At 28.3% G+C, this 16,984-nt stretch overlaps 2 protein-coding genes across 4 annotated transcripts; one reads left to right on the top strand and one right to left on the bottom strand.

Moving 5' to 3' along the window:
* The first annotated feature begins 2,338 nt into the window (after window positions 1-2,338).
* On the top strand, window positions 2,339-4,767 carry LOC137812269 (beta-amyrin 28-monooxygenase). Of its 2 annotated transcripts, XM_090298909.1 has the most exons (4): window positions 2,546-3,538; window positions 3,773-3,883; window positions 3,993-4,178; window positions 4,271-4,767. In XM_090298909.1, the coding sequence occupies exons 1-4, from the start codon at window positions 2,609-2,611 to the stop codon at window positions 4,565-4,567; spliced, it is 1,524 nt and encodes a 507-aa protein (XP_090155035.1). In that variant the 5' UTR covers window positions 2,546-2,608; the 3' UTR covers window positions 4,568-4,767. The 2 variants fall into 2 exon arrangements, with proteins under 2 accessions (XP_068470297.1, XP_090155035.1); XM_068614196.1 differs by lacking the exon at window positions 3,773-3,883 and having other exon boundaries at window positions 2,339-3,545; window positions 3,991-4,178.
* Window positions 4,768-9,700: 4,933 nt separating this feature from the next.
* Window positions 9,701-15,179, bottom strand: LOC137812267 (UDP-arabinose 4-epimerase 1). 2 transcript variants are annotated; one of them, XM_068614194.2, is made up of 11 exons: window positions 14,856-15,179; window positions 13,934-14,124; window positions 13,497-13,621; window positions 12,863-12,976; window positions 12,665-12,772; window positions 12,459-12,550; window positions 11,694-11,835; window positions 11,464-11,558; window positions 10,945-11,074; window positions 10,489-10,633; window positions 9,701-10,187 (listed from the first exon to the last, which is right to left on the bottom strand). In XM_068614194.2, the coding sequence occupies exons 2-11, from the start codon at window positions 13,992-13,994 to the stop codon at window positions 9,949-9,951; spliced, it is 1,251 nt and encodes a 416-aa protein (XP_068470295.1). In that variant the 5' UTR covers window positions 13,995-14,124; window positions 14,856-15,179; the 3' UTR covers window positions 9,701-9,948. The 2 variants fall into 2 exon arrangements, with proteins under 2 accessions (XP_068470295.1, XP_068470294.1); XM_068614193.1 differs by having other exon boundaries at window positions 13,934-14,086.
* Between the last annotated feature and the right edge of the window lie 1,805 nt (window positions 15,180-16,984).

Below are 16,984 nucleotides of genomic sequence, written 5' to 3'. Positions count from 1 at the left end.
TGAAATTATATTATTTAAATAAAAGTCGTCTATCCATCACTCATTTTCTTTAACTAAATGGTAGTTATAAACTCACATTAAGAAATAGTAAAAGAAATTGCGTGGTAATTTTAACACTTTATGACCCTGATTGTATATATGTTTATTACTGTATTTATCTATAATTTAAATTTATTTTTATTATTATCTTGTATTGATTGTCTGGTTTATCTAATTTTGATTTTAAGTTAAATTTATTAGAATCTCAAATCAACTAAAAATAAAAACATATCATAATATATAAAGTTATAAATAAATGTAAATTTCATCTTATAAATTATTTATAAAATTAAATTAAATTTAAAATTAATTTTTTAATAGAATTTATAATATAATCAAATTCGAACCATACTTTTGAATTTTTGTAAATAGACCTAAAATAAAATATTATCTAACTCTTATGATAATTCAAATGAATAGAAAACAATACAAATACAGATAAGTAGACACAACATTAATAATGAAGAGATAATATACAAATATTATCGATAAGAAGAGTGATGATGAAATAATTATATTCAAAATAGTACATCCGATTTATTTTTTTTTAATTTTCTATTTGATTATTTAAACTACAAATCCTATTTTTATAATACTCTTAGAAACAGGTAGTTCCATGCAAAGGTTGATATTATTAATTTATCCATTTTATATTAAAATTATAAATAATAAGAAACATAGAAAAGGTAAAATATAATAAATACTAAGGGAACTACGGTTTCGTGTTATATAATATTGTATTATCAAGAACTACTTCTCTCAAAAAATATTATACTCGAATGTTATTTTTGGATTATTTAAAATTATGTATAGTTAACATTAGGATGTCTTAATGTATTAAATTTAAAAATAATTAAAATAGAAATTATAGTGGGGTTAAAAAGTAAGTTTTCATATTTTAGTCATGGAAATATAACTTTTTAACTTTCTTTCCATAAAAAATAAACAGTATGTAGACATGTATACCTGGATAATTATCACTCATTTTAAATAGTTGAAGTTATTATGATTACATAAATGTTTAAAACACACTAAGTTTATTATTCATTTTTTTTTTCGAGTTTGTTTTCATTCTATAGTTTTATGTTGTTTAAAACATTTTTTTATTAATAAGCCGTTGTCTTTATGTGTACTCGTGTTTTAATGGGAAAAAAAATTAATTACATATTCACACTATCATATTTCCATTTTATAGTATACAAAATTTATATAAGAATCGTTTTTTTTAAGTTTAGAGGATGCTTTTAAAAAAATATTAAAGTTATACGTTATGTCTTTAAGTATTAAGTTAAGAGATTTAATAAGATATATAAATTTTAATAATACATTTTAAATTAAATAGATAAAACTATCATGTGATAAGAGCTACTGATTTAAAAAAAAAAATTCTTACAATATGTGTAAAAAATTACTTACAAAATTATTAGATAAAATATATATTGAAAAAGATAATTTCTAAATCCAAACTTAATACTAGTATTATTAGAAGAGTCTATCATTGTAATCATATAATAACCTTTAATAGATTTAATCTATAATTAGTCATATATTAATATTAATTATTATATATTTAATTGAATAATTAACTTACTCTTAAATTTTGTTATATATATTCATAATATATTACCATTGACTTGAATTTTGTTATATTTATAATCTTACTATATATGATCACTTTTTTAGTCAAAGGAACAAATAATTTTAAAAAAATTCAGGATGTTATTTATTTATTGTATATATTCTCAATACATATTATAAACATGCACTGTATAATACACGAGTGAAGAAATTATATATATAATTTATATGTTTAATTAACTTATAACAGCTGGCGTGTTACAATATAACATTTGTTTAAACTTATAGATTTATGCTCATGCACAAACCTAGATGTTGACTATCAACCTACTCTATATATATTTTTAAACATATACAAATTTTGTATTATTCAAAAATCAAAACATATATTTGTTATTATTGATTCATTTTATAAGTTCAATTTATTTAATATTGATTTAAAACTTTATTTAAATCAAATATAAACTGAGTTGCTTTTAGATCTTTAAATTAAATTTATCAATTTAAATTAATTTTATAAAATACTAAATTTGACTTTATTTTATTTTTTTAATCATTTAAAAAATACATTTAACAACTGCTTATAATAATATAATAATATTTGAAATTAAAAAATAAAATATTAATTTATTAAAATGTAAAGTATATGTTTTTAGTGTTCAAATATATAATATATGAGCACCCTTCTATTTATTTCTTTTTACTTTTCAATCTTTCTCTCAATTTGAACAACCACATTTTTAGTGTTTTTTTCCCCTTTTTTTTCTTCTTCAGTCTCCCTTTAATCTAAATATACTAAAAAAAGCATACTGTATTCAAAATTATAATTTTTAGCTTAATAAATAAAGAGTTACCTCAATTTATATGATTTTAAAAAATTGGATCAGTAACCCAATAAAACTTGAAGAGAGTTGTGGACTACCTCTGTGACTAGTATAAAAAGTAGGCTGAAGACTCTCTCATGTAGCATGCTAAGAATTTGTAGCTTGAAATGGATATTTTCATGCAATCTTTGTTACTTACTGTGATCACCTTCATTGCATCTGTCTATGTTTTGCAGAAAAGAAGAAGACCAGTTCCCACTAAACCCTTGCCCCCTGGTACCTTAGGGTGGCCCCTACTGGGTGAAACCTACCAATTTTTGTTCATCAAAACTCAACATTTCATTCAAGAGAGGGTCAAAAAGTACTCCTCAGAGATCTTCCACACAAATATTCTAGGAGAGCCAACAGTGGTTCTTTATGGCCCTGCAGCAAACAAATTTCTCTCCACCAATGAGGCAAAGCTTGTCAAAGTTTGGTACATGAAGACTCAGCGCAGCTTCTTCAATATTCCTGATCAAACACATGCAGCAAAGCCAAAACCAAGACAAGAAGCTGCATCTGCTGCTCCTGTGGCGATCTTGGGGATTCTGAAACCTGAGGGAATAGCAAGGTACATGGGGAACAGGATTGGATCAACCATGCACCAACATTTCATGACACACTGGGAAGGAAAAACAGAAGTGAAGGTGTACCCTTTGGTGAAGGCCTTAACCCTCACACTGGTTTGTCAATTCTTCTTAGGCATTGATGAACCAAAATTGGCCAGTGAGTTTGAGAACTTGTTTTATGGGATCTACTCTGTTCCTGTGAATTTTCCTGGCTCTGCATACCGTAGGGCGCTGAAGGCTTCAGCTTCTATAAGAAAAGAGATCCAGTTTCTGATCAAAGAAAAGATTGATGCTTTGTCTAAGGGGCAAGTTGTGGATGATCTACTAGCACACGTAGTTGGTGCTGAGCAGGGTGGAAAATATGTGCCAAGACTTGAAATAAGCAACATCATCATGGGGTTGATGAATTCCAGCTACATGCCAATAGCTGTTACTCTGGCTTTCATGATCAAACACATTGGACAGAGGCCTGATATCTACCAAAAAATCGTATCAGGTAATTTAAGATACTAATTATGTATACACAACATTAAAATTTTAGTACAATTCTCTACTCTGAATTGAACTTTCATCCTTTATAACTTTCACAACCCTTTTCCTATACAAATTACCAAACTGAAACATTAATTTTAAGTCACTAACAACGTTAAAAATACTTAAGAAAATGCATTTAAGTTTTGTCTGCATAAAATATTTTAGGTGACAGCTTTAAGGTAGTCTGAGATAAGTATACGGTTTATCTGTATAAAATATTGGTTTAAGCCAGGAAGATACAGTTTGTGTTTTTGGATTTTCCTTTTGGACTCAGATGCAAAATTCTTAAACAAAAATAATGTTGACTTACCATGGCAGTGACAGGTAAGCCAAAAAAAATGAAGTATATTTAATTTTTCTTCTTCAAAGATAGACTATATATCATACTTTCTTTAATTTTGAATCAGAGCATGCTGATGTGACAAAATCCAAAGGATCTGGTGCAGCACTAGGCTGGGACAGCATACAGAAACTGAAATACACATGGGCTGTTGCACAGGAGACTATGAGACTCCATCCAACTGCACCAGGTGTATTCAGAGAGGTCTTAACAGATATCACCTATGAAGGTTTTACTATTCCAAAGGGGTGGAAGGTACCATGGTTTAGAGACTGTAAGATATTAATTGATAAATGTAAGTTAGCTTGTAAATTAAATTGGTCTCTAACTTCTTAACATTTTTACAGATCTTTTGGTCCATTGTTGGGACAAATAAGGATCCCAAGTACTTTCCTGAACCTGAAAATTTTGATCCCTCAAGGTTTGAAGGGAATATTCTTCCTGCTCCATACACTTGGATACCCTTTGGAGCTGGACCAAGATCTTGCCCTGGAAAAGATTACATGCGGTTTGTGGTCCTCAATTTCATTCACATTCTTATAAACAAGTTCAAGTGGGAAGTTATGCTTCCTGATGAGAAAGTTTCAGGTGTTCTAATACCTACACCAGCAGAGGGAGTTTGTATCCGTCTATTTCACCACTAAGTTCTCATGAGTGCAGATAGTGTGACACATGAAGAACAGTTTGAAAAAAGAGTCCCCATATACTAACAAGTCTCTTTCTAGCACTTCCATTTGACAACAACTGATGAGCTTGTTGGCATGTGACATGTTATTATTTTTTTTAATAAATGTTGGGTGAAGTTTTAATGGAAATGAATGAAGGGTTTTTGAGAATTTGAAAATCTATTCTTTCGTTTCCTCTTTTGCTTTCGCAGTGGTGGTGATCTCCCTCCTTACTTCAGTTACAATTTCTACATAGGTTCTCTCCTTCAGTCTTTTCAGACTGTTTATCGATTCGAATTGAGTCCAGAATCAAGAACTTCTCCTGTAATTTCAATTCAACCACGAAGAGGCAAGATCCAAACAGTTCTACCAAAATTGTTAAAAGTATAATGATATTGACTAATCTTATTTTTTAAATTACAACCCTCAATATTATAAATTTAATATTTTTCATATTATTTAATTGTAAATTTATTTTTTATTATATATATTTATATCTAAATCAATAACATAAATAATTTTTTTTTATATAATCATCATGATTGTAGTTTCATTTCTCTTATTAAAAAATCTTTAGTTTCAGTTTCAAGAGAGTATTTTTGTTTGTGGTTGTCCAAGTTACATTTTTCTTGAAAGAAATATAAATCTTTGGGTTGTGTAGATTACCTATGAGTGCAAATTATGCACAGAATGATCAATATCATATCATAATAAAGTCGACAAATTAACCAAAAAAAATGTAAGTTGGTTATAAGTATGAAAAATTAATCTATGAGTACAAATTTTATCAATATCATATAGTCGACAAATTAACCAAACAAAATATAAGTTTGTTATAAGTATGAAAAATTGACCAAAAGGGGTAATCCATTTTGAAAACACACAAATAAAAAAATGCAAAAATAATTATGAAAATAATATTTCTGAGTCAAATTTTTTAATATAGAAAACATTAATTAAATTTATTAATTTTATATTTTTTTATATTTTTTTTAATTAAAATTACCAACCAAATTAATAACTTAAGATTTAAATAAATATAAAAAATTGTACGGGTAGACAATTTTTTTAAATAAATATAACTCTTTTGCATAATGAAATGGATCAAACAATTCAGAACAACAAGGTAAATAAATATTCTTAATGTCACGTCAAAGCAAAGAAAATTTTTCATTTAGATTATAAAATCATTCTTTGTAATATTATTTTCATAAAATATTTTAATTTTATCTTATTTTTTTAATAATTTAATTTATTTTTTAATATATTAATTTTAGCATAAATAGATGTATATTATTACTTTTACATGTTATATAGTCTATACTTTCATTAACATTTATATTATATAATCTAAAAATTTATACATAAACCACATCCCATTTATTTATAATTGTATCAACCTTAAAATATAATTCACAAACATAATTTAAATTTTTAAAAACAACAAAATATTTTTAACATTGACCATATTTAAAAATATAGTCAATATTTTTAATTTATCACACAAGTCATTTTTAACCAAATTTATTTAAAATTATTGTGAAAAAAATTCACTTTAATTCTTCAACTTTATATATGATTTTCTTAAATAAAAATAAATAATTTTTTGATATTATTTATAAAATAATTTTTTTTAAGTATACATATTTTTATTTTAAAAAATATTAATTATTATTCATGAAAGAAAAAAAATTATAATTAAAAACTTCAATTTAAATAAAATACATTAAAATTGTCACCCCACTATATAATTTTTTTATATTATATATTATAAAAAATGGTCTGTTTGAATTTGATATAAATGGTTTGTTTCAATTTAGGTTCACAGGTATCTTTATTTTGATGGATAGGGTTATAGGTTGGTTGTTGGTTTAGGTGGCTAAGGTTTGTTGTTCTAATGTTCTTTCATATGTTTGAAGTGTGTTTTTACTGGGTATGTAGTGTTGGATTAATTTTGGCTCTTTCCTTGTGGTGGAACGGAGGTCTGAGAAGATGTGTTCTAATGTATAGGTATGTATAAGGGGTTGAAGCATCTGAGTGGTTCTTATTATTCAATCCTTATTGATGATTAAAAAAAGACTGTATAATTTTTTTTACATCTTATTTAAATTGAAATTGTCAATGGTTGAAAACTTTAATAAAAAATAAATAAAATAAATGACAAATTAATAAATTTAATTAATATTATCTACACTATTAACAACTTTATCTAAAAAATATTTATTTTTATAATTTTGTTTGTAATAATTTAAAAAATGGATTACACTATCAATTTGGGTATAATTATAGGATCATATGTTTAATGAGACAATGCAATAAGAATATTCTTGTAATTTTCTAGAAGGAAAAAAAGTGATGGTGAGTAGCTAGCTAGATATTAACAAGAAGTCATAGTCGATCCGTACATGTAAAATCCTAATAAAATACTTGTTCATATCATATGAGATCAATCAATGGCATGGTCCATAAAGTCTACCATGATTGAATGAGAGAATATATATTTTAATTAAATTCTAGAATATTATCAATGTTTGATTGTCATTTTGTTGGAAGGAGAAAGTGAGATCGATGTTAACCATTTTAAACACTTAATCATTTGAAACAATTTATATTAATAGATCAACATGCAGAAGGATATAGACTTAAAGTGATATTAAGTAACTCTTTTCTTTGCTTATTACATTACTCATCACATATATTTTTTTTCTCTCTATCTTTTCTTTTTTCTTCCCAATCACTCTCTTGTTCAAAATGCAAATTGGAGTCCATTCGTACAGATGAAATTGTAATTAAAGAGGTGTTGAAATAAATGAATTGTATGATTAAGAATATGGTTGTTACATTAGACAAGGAAATAATGGACCACAAATTTGAAACCAAAAGAGACAATGCAGAACACGTAAGAAAATCAAAAGTCTTATAAGCATGCATGCATATTGAATTAATCACAAGGACGATAAGCATCCATAATATCAGTTTAAGAAACAAACATTGACAATGAAACAAGAAAATGGAGAAACCACTCAACATATAATATCATTAGTTAGTAATTACAAAAATAAGTAATGGACTGCACACTGCTCATATACATAAAAAAAAAATATATAGAAAAAAAATAACTCCATATAAAATCATATGAAAAATGAGAGATGTTAACCAAGAATTCACATAAAAGATTTTTAATATGTCATTATTTTAGTAATTAATAGTGACGTCTATACTAATATATATATATATATATATATATATATTATTAGTTTAAAATTTTCAAAATGCATACAAAGTCTTAAAATTTTATAAAAATTATAAATCATGTTTTTATTTCTGTCTAAGAACGCTTTCCTCCATGTATAATCACACAACATTCTAAACTAATATCAAATAAAAACACACACACACACATATATATATATATATATATATATATATATATATATAAAATGATATAGTTATGTATGTATATATTGAAATTTTTTAATAAACTAGATCTTACAATTATTATTGAGAAAGTAGAGATATATACATGTTCTAAATTGTCATACAATTATGTATTTTTTTTTACAATCATAATTGTAACACAATATACAACACAAAATTAATTGATTTTAATTTTTTTTATATTTTATGATATAATGTTATTTCATATATATATATATATATATATATATTGTTTGAATAAACTGGATCTGTAGAGATACACATGTCGTATATTGTCATACAGTTATGACGTATTTTTTTTTTACTAACAAATTACGTAAAAAAAGAATTATGTGATCAGAGTTAAAGTTATTTAATCAATACATGAACATTCAAAAAATCATAAATATTTTTGTTTTATTTTTTATCATCTGTACATGAAGCTTATTTGTAGATGTATCTTTTCCTGTAAGATTTATTTTATATGAACAAAATATAGTGAGAGCTACTATCTTATAAATCATATCTTTTTTCAGTTTATGAGATTATAAAATAAATAAATCAATTAGGATTTAGAACAAAAAGCCTAAGAGAGAGAAAAAGAAAAACAAGATCTAGACAAAAAAAAAAGTTTTTTTTTTTTATAATCATGTTGCTAATGCAAAGTATCATCTGGTGGGTCTGGTATGAAAAAAATTATTTGATGATACCCACTTTTTTTTCTCACACCTACCAATGCCAAAGTGTGTCAAATTCGAAGGTATTGTCCCCAATCTCTCATTATTTAGATGAAATATGTCTAATCTACCAATTTGGTGGACCACAAGTGGTAGATTAAATTTTTTTTTTTTACACTTTTAAAAAGTAATTTTATTCTTTTGAAATTAAAATTGATGGTGATCAATATTTTAAATAAAAATTTATTTTCATTAATATTTTTATACATATTTGATTTAGTGATGTATTATTGATATTTATTTTTATTTTGTTAGACATTAAATTTTTTTAATTATAATATTAAAATTTGATTTAATTTTATTAATTTTTTCTTTATTTTTATTGTTCAAAAAATAATATCAATAACTACAATAAAATAAATAGATTAAAACTAAAAAATTATTTTTTTAAAAAAGTGGCAGTTCAGTCTGCTAACCCACATTATGATAAACAGATTATTAATTTCAGCTTGGTCGGATCACCCTACTCACAATTGATAACTGTTTCAAAATAAAATATTTAATTAAAACATAAATGAAATTATTTTATGTGGTTGGATAGAATGAAAGGGTTTTCAATATATCATAATTCCAATTTGTTTGGTAACTCCTTTTATACTAAAGAACCTAACTGATTGTAAAATAACATGTGAAAAAGTTTACCCAGAATATCTAATTGAGAGGGTGAGAATAATGGAACTGAATTTGTAGGTTCAACACTTATTATAAATCGTTCTTTTTACTATATATTTAATTTTAACAAGTTAGTTGGAACCATCCTAATTTAAGGATCTAATAAATAAACATGGTCCATAATAAACATTCCTTCAATCTAAAAAAATTACTACCACTTCAGAAACATACATGGCATCATGAGTGTTCTGATACAACAATGTTAACTTGGTATGAACAATGTTTACTTGGTATGAGAAGTAATAAAAGTGATCCTATAAAAGAGTATAGAAATGATTGGTAAGGCTAATGGAGAAAAGCCATAATAGAGGCTCAGCATGATATTATTGAATCATATTATATGGTCAATGCATGTAACGAATGGACTACATGCTCCCTAAGAACAACTTCCTGAATGCCAAATCCCTGTGGAGTAAAAGAAGGAAACAAAAAATATATGAACCCCTATTTTCTAAGATATAAATAGAAGTGCAGCTGCCATGGATGCTGCTGGGGTTTCATCTACTCTTCTGCTATGTTAGAATTCCAAGTAATTCAACGCATTTCATTTGAAACCCCATAACCATCATGATGAGATTTCTGCCATCTCCATGCAACCTGCAAACTCTGTTGAAGATTAGTGTGCTTAGCACTCCAATTCAGTTCACGTTTGATCTTTCTTGGGTCACTGTAAACCTCAGCATAATCACCAGGACGACGAGGAAGGAATTCCACTTTAATGTCCATCCCTGTCGCCATTTTACAAGCTTGCACAAACTCCTTCACTGAACTACCTAGTAATCATAAACCCCCCCATAACAATCTTCAGACAACTAAAAAATGTGTTACTAATACTAATCAAACGTACAAGGTCATTTGGTTTGGTTTCAGAATATGTTTTCTGCTTTTACTTTATGTCTTAAAAAAAGTATTTTCAAAACAGATTTTTTTTTTTTTTATTACTCTTTTTTGCATTTTCTGTTTTCACTTTATCCTACATATACTTCAGAAACAGGAAATAAACTGAGAGCAAAAAACGTTTTTCCAAACCAAATGTCACCTAAAGCATGTTCATGATCCAAGTGTTTAACTTACCCTTTCCAGTGCCAACATTGTAGATCCCGACTTTAGCAGCTTGTGCCTTTTCCAGAGCTTTCACATGAGCATCAACCAGGTCAGTTACATCGATATAATCTCGTATGCAAGTTCCATCAGCCGTCTTATAGTCTGTTCCTCTTACCTGCAAAGTGGCAGCACCAAATGAACACACTGCAAGTACTACGTGAAATTAATTTGATATTACTAGACAAGTTTATGACATAATCATCTAGACCATTTGAGCAAGTTATATATAATAAGTTTTTGACAAACTTACTTTTTTCATCCATTCTATGATATCTAAACAACGAAATGAAAACTTTAATCCATTTAAGCCCGTTTCATTCCATTCTATTCAACTTATCATTATATATCCAAACATAGTCTGACCTTCTATAGAGAATTGCTTTTCAGCCATATAAGAAAAAGATGAAAATTTCAGTATCAGCATACCTTTAAACCAGGTATAATACCACGAGCAGCATCAAAGCAGGCCCCTGATATTCGACCTTGCTCTCGCAATTCAGGCCTAGGAGCCTCACCTAATCTTCCATCAGGGTCCGATCCAATCACGTTGAAGTATCTGGTGGTTTCCCAAAGAAAACTTATAAAGAATACCAGCACAGATAATTCTAAAATATCGTTAACTTATCCATAGTTAAACCTCAAACTGTATATGTATCAATCCTCCAAACAATATGAGGTGGGAAGTTTTCTAAAGCTAATAAATATTTTTGTGTGTTTTCAGCATATAAAGGAACATGTCGAAAGCTCCATAAAAATTTCCGAGAATGTGCACTGACTAAATGGAGCAATAACACGATCATGGAATCCCATTTGCAAGGTTTCAATATATTTCAGATACAGTAAGAATCAGTTTAAGTTGCAACTTTTGCAACAAAGGGTACTTAGAATAAGATATAAAAGCTATTTAAAAAGAAGGGAAGAAATATGTAAATCCAAAATACAAACCTCAGGATCATTATTGCCATGTCTGAGTTTTTAGAGAAATCCAGGATGATATCTTCTGCCATCTTTTTGGCCTTACCATATGGATTTATTGGGACCTATATATAGAATTAGAACATCAATGTTAACACCAAATCTCCTCGAGCAGTAAAGTAAAGTCAATTCAGGATGCAATGAAAGACATAAAATGTTCTCAACCAACCCCCATAATTCAACTATCCTTGGATTCCCACCTGCTTCGTTTCCTCTGTAATGGGCATCTTTTCAGGTTCCCCGTATGTTGCACATGTACTAGAATATATCAATGTCTTCACATCATATTTAGCCATAGACTCCAATACCAACAACGTGTTTGATGTAATATTGTGATAATACCTAGCAAACATGCAAATTAGAAATAGATTAAATTATTAATCAAGTAAAACTGAAACTGGTTAATCCTACCATAAAGTACCATTCTTGTAACAACAAATTGCCTAACTCTCTCAACAAAATCATATCTAATTACAAAGAATAGCAATATCAATAACATAATGCATTCTTAGAGTAGCAATAGCAAATATGGGTGTACTCAAACAAAAAACATCCTCTAGATAAAGATGGTTTTAGAATAGTCCAACTTATCTATCACTAGTCTGGTATTCATTGCAAACAGTATTTCAATAAGAACAGCAATAATTTGTCTTTGAAATTCTTATCCACAATATTGAACAGTAAATAGAGCTATTACATTCAATATATTATCAGAGATACACACGTATCTTTCATCACACTTTGTGTGTCTCAATGCGTGAATTTATTCACAAAGGCAAGACCATAATAGAAATCTGTGTGTAAGTTCAAATAATGTTTAAAATGTCAACGTGTATCTAAAAAGCTAATGATAGATTTACGGTAGTTAGATATAGATGGTGAAAATTAGAAACTGAGCACAAGTGCTACTTCAACAACTTATTCAGCCCGATTAATATGAATGAACAAAATCCAGAAGTGCTTACTTAAGAGGATCCACGGTGCTTTCTCCCACATATGCAACAGCAGCAAAGTGCATCACAGCATCAAATTTGTTCTCCAAAAATATTTTATTAACCTGATAGCCAAACCAGTCAACTAAACAATCTTTCAAAGGCCTTCCCCGCATATGCCAAAATGACAACAAAAAGTGACAACAAAGTATTTCTAGTAACAAACAATGTAAGCATACAGATTTTGGATCTCCCAAGTCAGCATAAATAAATTGAAGCCTTCCAGGCTCTGGAAATAATTCTTGAAGAACCTTTACGGCACCCAAATTTCCTCGAGAAAGATTGTCCTGCCAGAAAAGAAAATGTTAGGTCTGTAGCAATACACTGAGCAGTGCATTTGACTTCTACAGAGAATCAGCTTTTATTAATAGGCATACCACTATGGTGACACGATGATTATCCCTCAGAAGTCTTAGAGTAGCATGTGAACCGATAAAGCCTGCACCTCCTGTTACTAAAACATGAGTGACACCAGGTTCACGGATGGCAAACTGCAAAGGGAGGAGAAATGAAAAAAAAAAAAAAAAAAAAAACTTAACAATAGCTTGATAAATGAAAGAAAAAAGGTAAAGTTGAATTAGATACATAAAGTAGCAAGAAGATTGAGCGAGTGAAAGAAGAAAATTATAACTAAAAAGTAAACACCATATAACAACTCTCCATGATTCCTCTTTTCTCTAGTTTCTTTCTATCTTTCTCATCTCTCTAAAAACACTGGTGAACATCAACTAAATTTTTTAATGCATCTTTCAAATATGCAATGATAAAAAAGACAAAGAAACTTAAACAGGATTTGTGTATCTGTTGCATTGTGGTCATATGTGTAACTGGATTTATACCCATATCTCCCAGGTCTTGTTGCTAGCTACAAATGTATTATAACAACAACTACAATAAAAAAAAAATCTAATATACAGATACAACAAGCATAACCGATGCACTAGTAACAGATGTAGTTGACCATGGTAATAGTGTGTAGCATTTTAATGGTATCAATGGTATAAGGATTACCGGACTAGAGGAACTCAAAGATGGAGTTCGCTTGATCATGATAATGCATAGTGTTGTTAAGATAGCAGCAAGAAATACTTTCCCAACAAAATTGCCCTTCCTTTTTGGATCTGGATAATCCAAACCTGAAGGACAGAAAAACGGAAACTGCATTTTCAAACACCAATTATATGACAAGTGGGGCAAAATAATAACAAAACACGAAACAAATTACAGGAGATTGGCAATTCATGAACTCACAAACACCTTATGCAGTCAATTATATACCTGCACTGCACCTAGTCCACCCTATAGTCAAGTCATACAAAAGGTAAAGCTTTCCATTTCCATTTCAAACTGATTAATACTTTTAAGCAACCAAGCTTCATTCCAAGGGGAAAATATAAAAAAGTGGTCCTATCACCGTTTGTGCTCAAATTTAGAGGACAGAGTCATACCTCCCATTGTTGTACCTCTGGCTGTCCTTGACTGATTTCTGGACCTGCCAAAATTTAGCATTTGCAGAATCCCTTTCGTTTAGTGTGTAGAATGAGATCTTATTCCTTAATATGAATTACCAAATCATGCTCCACTCTCGATATTGAGACATACTGCAGTTAAAGTCACACTATTTGAGACATTTTTCCCTCTAGAATGGAGAACAACCCAAAAAAGTAAAAAACGAAAAGTCAACTAACAAAATATAAAACCAAGCAAAGGATTGAACTCAGAAACACAGTAAAGTAAAAAAAATTAAACCAAAAATAGAAAAAAGGAAGGGGGAGTGAGGGGGCAAATTCAGCCAATGAAACACGTATAATTCAAACAACCACAACACTTTTTTTGGGCATGAACAAAACCACTGCAATTTACCAGTATAGAAACAAAATTGAAACATGGTAAACCAAAGAGAAGGCATCAGAATTCCAAGATCCACACAAAGCAGTACAAGAACAAACCAAAAACAAAATAAAAGCAAATGCACGCACAAAGCTAAAAGTTAGGTTCTGCACAGCTCATCATTCATACACTAATAAAATACATGCACGCCACTTTGTTCCTCAAAGCATTAAACGCGAAGGAAACAGGGGGAAAACGAATCCCCCAAAAGGACCACATTGCTATTTAATAACCAATAAGAAAAAGACTAGAAATTTTGAACAAATCTAGAAGACACCACAGTTTCATGATCCAACACATGACAAAAGCGAACAAAACCCCATTATTAACGGTTTCAGCAGAGCCACACTTAAAAACAACCGAACAAATTAAAATTCAGAATCACAGAAAGTTCCCAGAAAACAAAGACGAACTGGAAGCTTTAATATCACAGAGGAAACGGTTCATGAGGACAAGACCCATAACCGCAATCACAATTACCTCGAAGGAAAAGCAATGCAGACAGAAAAACAGAAGCTTTCAGTTACCCAAAAGATCTTAATAGAAGAAAGAAGATTGAACAGGTAAAAAGAAGAGGAGAAAAATGTGTAGAAGAGACGGTGGAGAGAAAGATGTAGAAAACGGAAAATGAGTTGCAAAGGGATATGAAAGGGGTCCAAAATTGAAGGGTGGTCTTGAGAGCCTTGAAAATTGATGAAGAGAGAGAGTGGCGGAGAGTTCTGTGCGTGCAGTCCATGTTGTCGAAACGTTAGAGAGAGAGAGAAAGAGAGAGATGCGACCCTGAATCAAAGGAACAACAACATCATCATAACACTATTTTTTTGCTTTTTTATATTTCTTCAACTCTATTTGCTGTTACTTTCATCATGATATTGTTAAGAAACGTTATTAACAATTGTATTTTTAGTTTAGTTACTTTCCACTAATAAATTCATAACATTTTTCATAAATCATTTATATTAAAATTTGATCTGAAAACAGATAAAAAATTATTAAAAATATAATGACAATAAATAAATGATAATTGAGAAATAATATCTAAATTTATTGTCTGACAAATTTTTATTTACATTAGAGTCATTACTTTAAACAAGAAAGCAGCTTTTTGAGTGTCCAATCATGTGCGAACATTTGTTTCGTACGATACGCGAAAAACATACGCGAAGAACATGGGACGGTACTATGTAATTACAAACTGCACTGCATCATATGGAGTAGCTTTCTCGATCAAACTCAAATTATTTTGAATTGATAAAAATGTAACATTACAAATTTTTCTGTATTTAAAAGTAATTAAATATATTTATGGATTTTAATTGTTTGTGATTATAACATTGTAATCGATTTTTTATAAGAAGTGATGTTGGAAAAAATACGAACGAATTATACCAAATTGTCTGAAGATAAAAAATTGGTAGAAAAATAATTTGTTTAATGGTAAAAGATGTCCGCGGAGATTTAGAAATACAGTAAAACATTATTTATTAGTGTTTTTTAATTATTTGAAATTTTATTTGTTTAAATTGAAAATACAATTAAAAATAAAATTTAAATATTTTTTATTATAAAAATTATTTATAAATAATAAAAAATACAGTAAATTTTAATAATTTATTAGTCTAAAAAAACAACTTATAATTGGAAAAATAATAATTAATTATTATATTAAAAAAATAATTTATAATTAATTATGAGTTTAGAGATTATAAATTAAATTCTTTTTCATAACCAATTATCTTAAAAAAAAAATCATAATTAATTCTGGGATTTGAGAGAATAGATTATCAACTTAAAAAGAATTATAATTTCTAAAATATCCTATACTTATTAAAAAGCGGGTTAAAGATCGACTAATCTCTTCATTTGAGTTTGGTGATTGCATGAGGTTGAAGGAGTTCTCCGTATACTTTCTTTGACTTTGTTTATTTCTATGGATGTACTATTCATAAGGATATAAATGAAAGTATATCAATGGTTTGGATCCATGGTTTTGCAGAAAAGAAAGGAGAGAATATAAACCCTAAACTCTAAATCCTGTAAATAGTAAATATTCTCTTCCTTCAAAATGAAAAGATGTAGAGGAAAAGTCACATCAACATGTGTTATTTCCGAATTTACCATCATTCATCTGCAAAGGTTTTTAATTTTAAAAAATAGTATTTTTTTTATATAAGATGCGATTTATTTTCTAATTTTATAGTATATATTTAATCCTCACACATCCACTCTAATTTTATATTTTCTTATGACTTTGTTTGGATTGAGAAGTGGAAAGTTGAGGGTGTGGGAGAGTGAGAGTGTGAAAAAAGTGAGTGTGTGAGAAGAAAGTGTGAAAAAAGGTGAGTATGTGAGAAGAAAGTGTGAAAAAAGTGAGTGTGTTTGAATTAGGGTATGTTAGAGCGATTATACACCTATTACTTCTATATTTTTTTTAAATAATATTAATAATAGTGATTATGTGAAAAATAAGAAGTAATTTTTAATTTATTGTATTAAAAAAATGTGAGTAATTATGTCTTTATTTAAAAGATTAGTTGATAAAATAATAAGTAGTTGGGTTGTAATTTAATAACTTTTAAAGTATCCCACGTGCAAAACATATTCCAACT

This window comes from Phaseolus vulgaris, chromosome 2 (assembly GCF_051622355.1).
Source record: "Phaseolus vulgaris cultivar YP4 chromosome 2, ASM5162235v1, whole genome shotgun sequence".
NCBI classification, from domain to species: Eukaryota; Viridiplantae; Streptophyta; class Magnoliopsida; order Fabales; family Fabaceae; genus Phaseolus; species Phaseolus vulgaris.
Note: the sequence above shows the minus strand (reverse complement) of the source record. Positions and strands in the feature narration are given on the sequence as shown.

What these genes read in the sequence shown, in the direction of transcription:
- LOC137812269 (XM_090298909.1), top strand. Translation starts at nt 2,609, where the DNA reads ATGGATATTTTCATGCAATCTTTGTTACTTACTGTGATCACCTTCATT. An exon ending in CTGATATCTACCAAAAAATC is followed by an intron (nt 3,539 to 3,772) that starts GTATCAGGTAAT and finishes AGGTAGTCTGAG; the next exon opens with ATAAGTATACGGTTTATCTG. An exon ending in AATTCTTAAACAAAAATAAT is followed by an intron (nt 3,884 to 3,992) that starts GTTGACTTACCA and finishes TTTGAATCAGAG; the next exon opens with CATGCTGATGTGACAAAATC.
- LOC137812267 (XM_068614194.2), bottom strand. Translation starts at nt 13,994, where the DNA reads ATGCTAAATTTTGGCAGGTCCAGAAATCAGTCAAGGACAGCCAGAGGT. An exon ending in ATCATCGTGTCACCATAGTG is followed by an intron (nt 12,773 to 12,862) that starts GTATGCCTATTA and finishes CTTTTCTGGCAG; the next exon opens with GACAATCTTTCTCGAGGAAA. An exon ending in ACTTGGGAGATCCAAAATCT is followed by an intron (nt 12,551 to 12,664) that starts GTATGCTTACAT and finishes TTTGGCTATCAG; the next exon opens with GTTAATAAAATATTTTTGGA.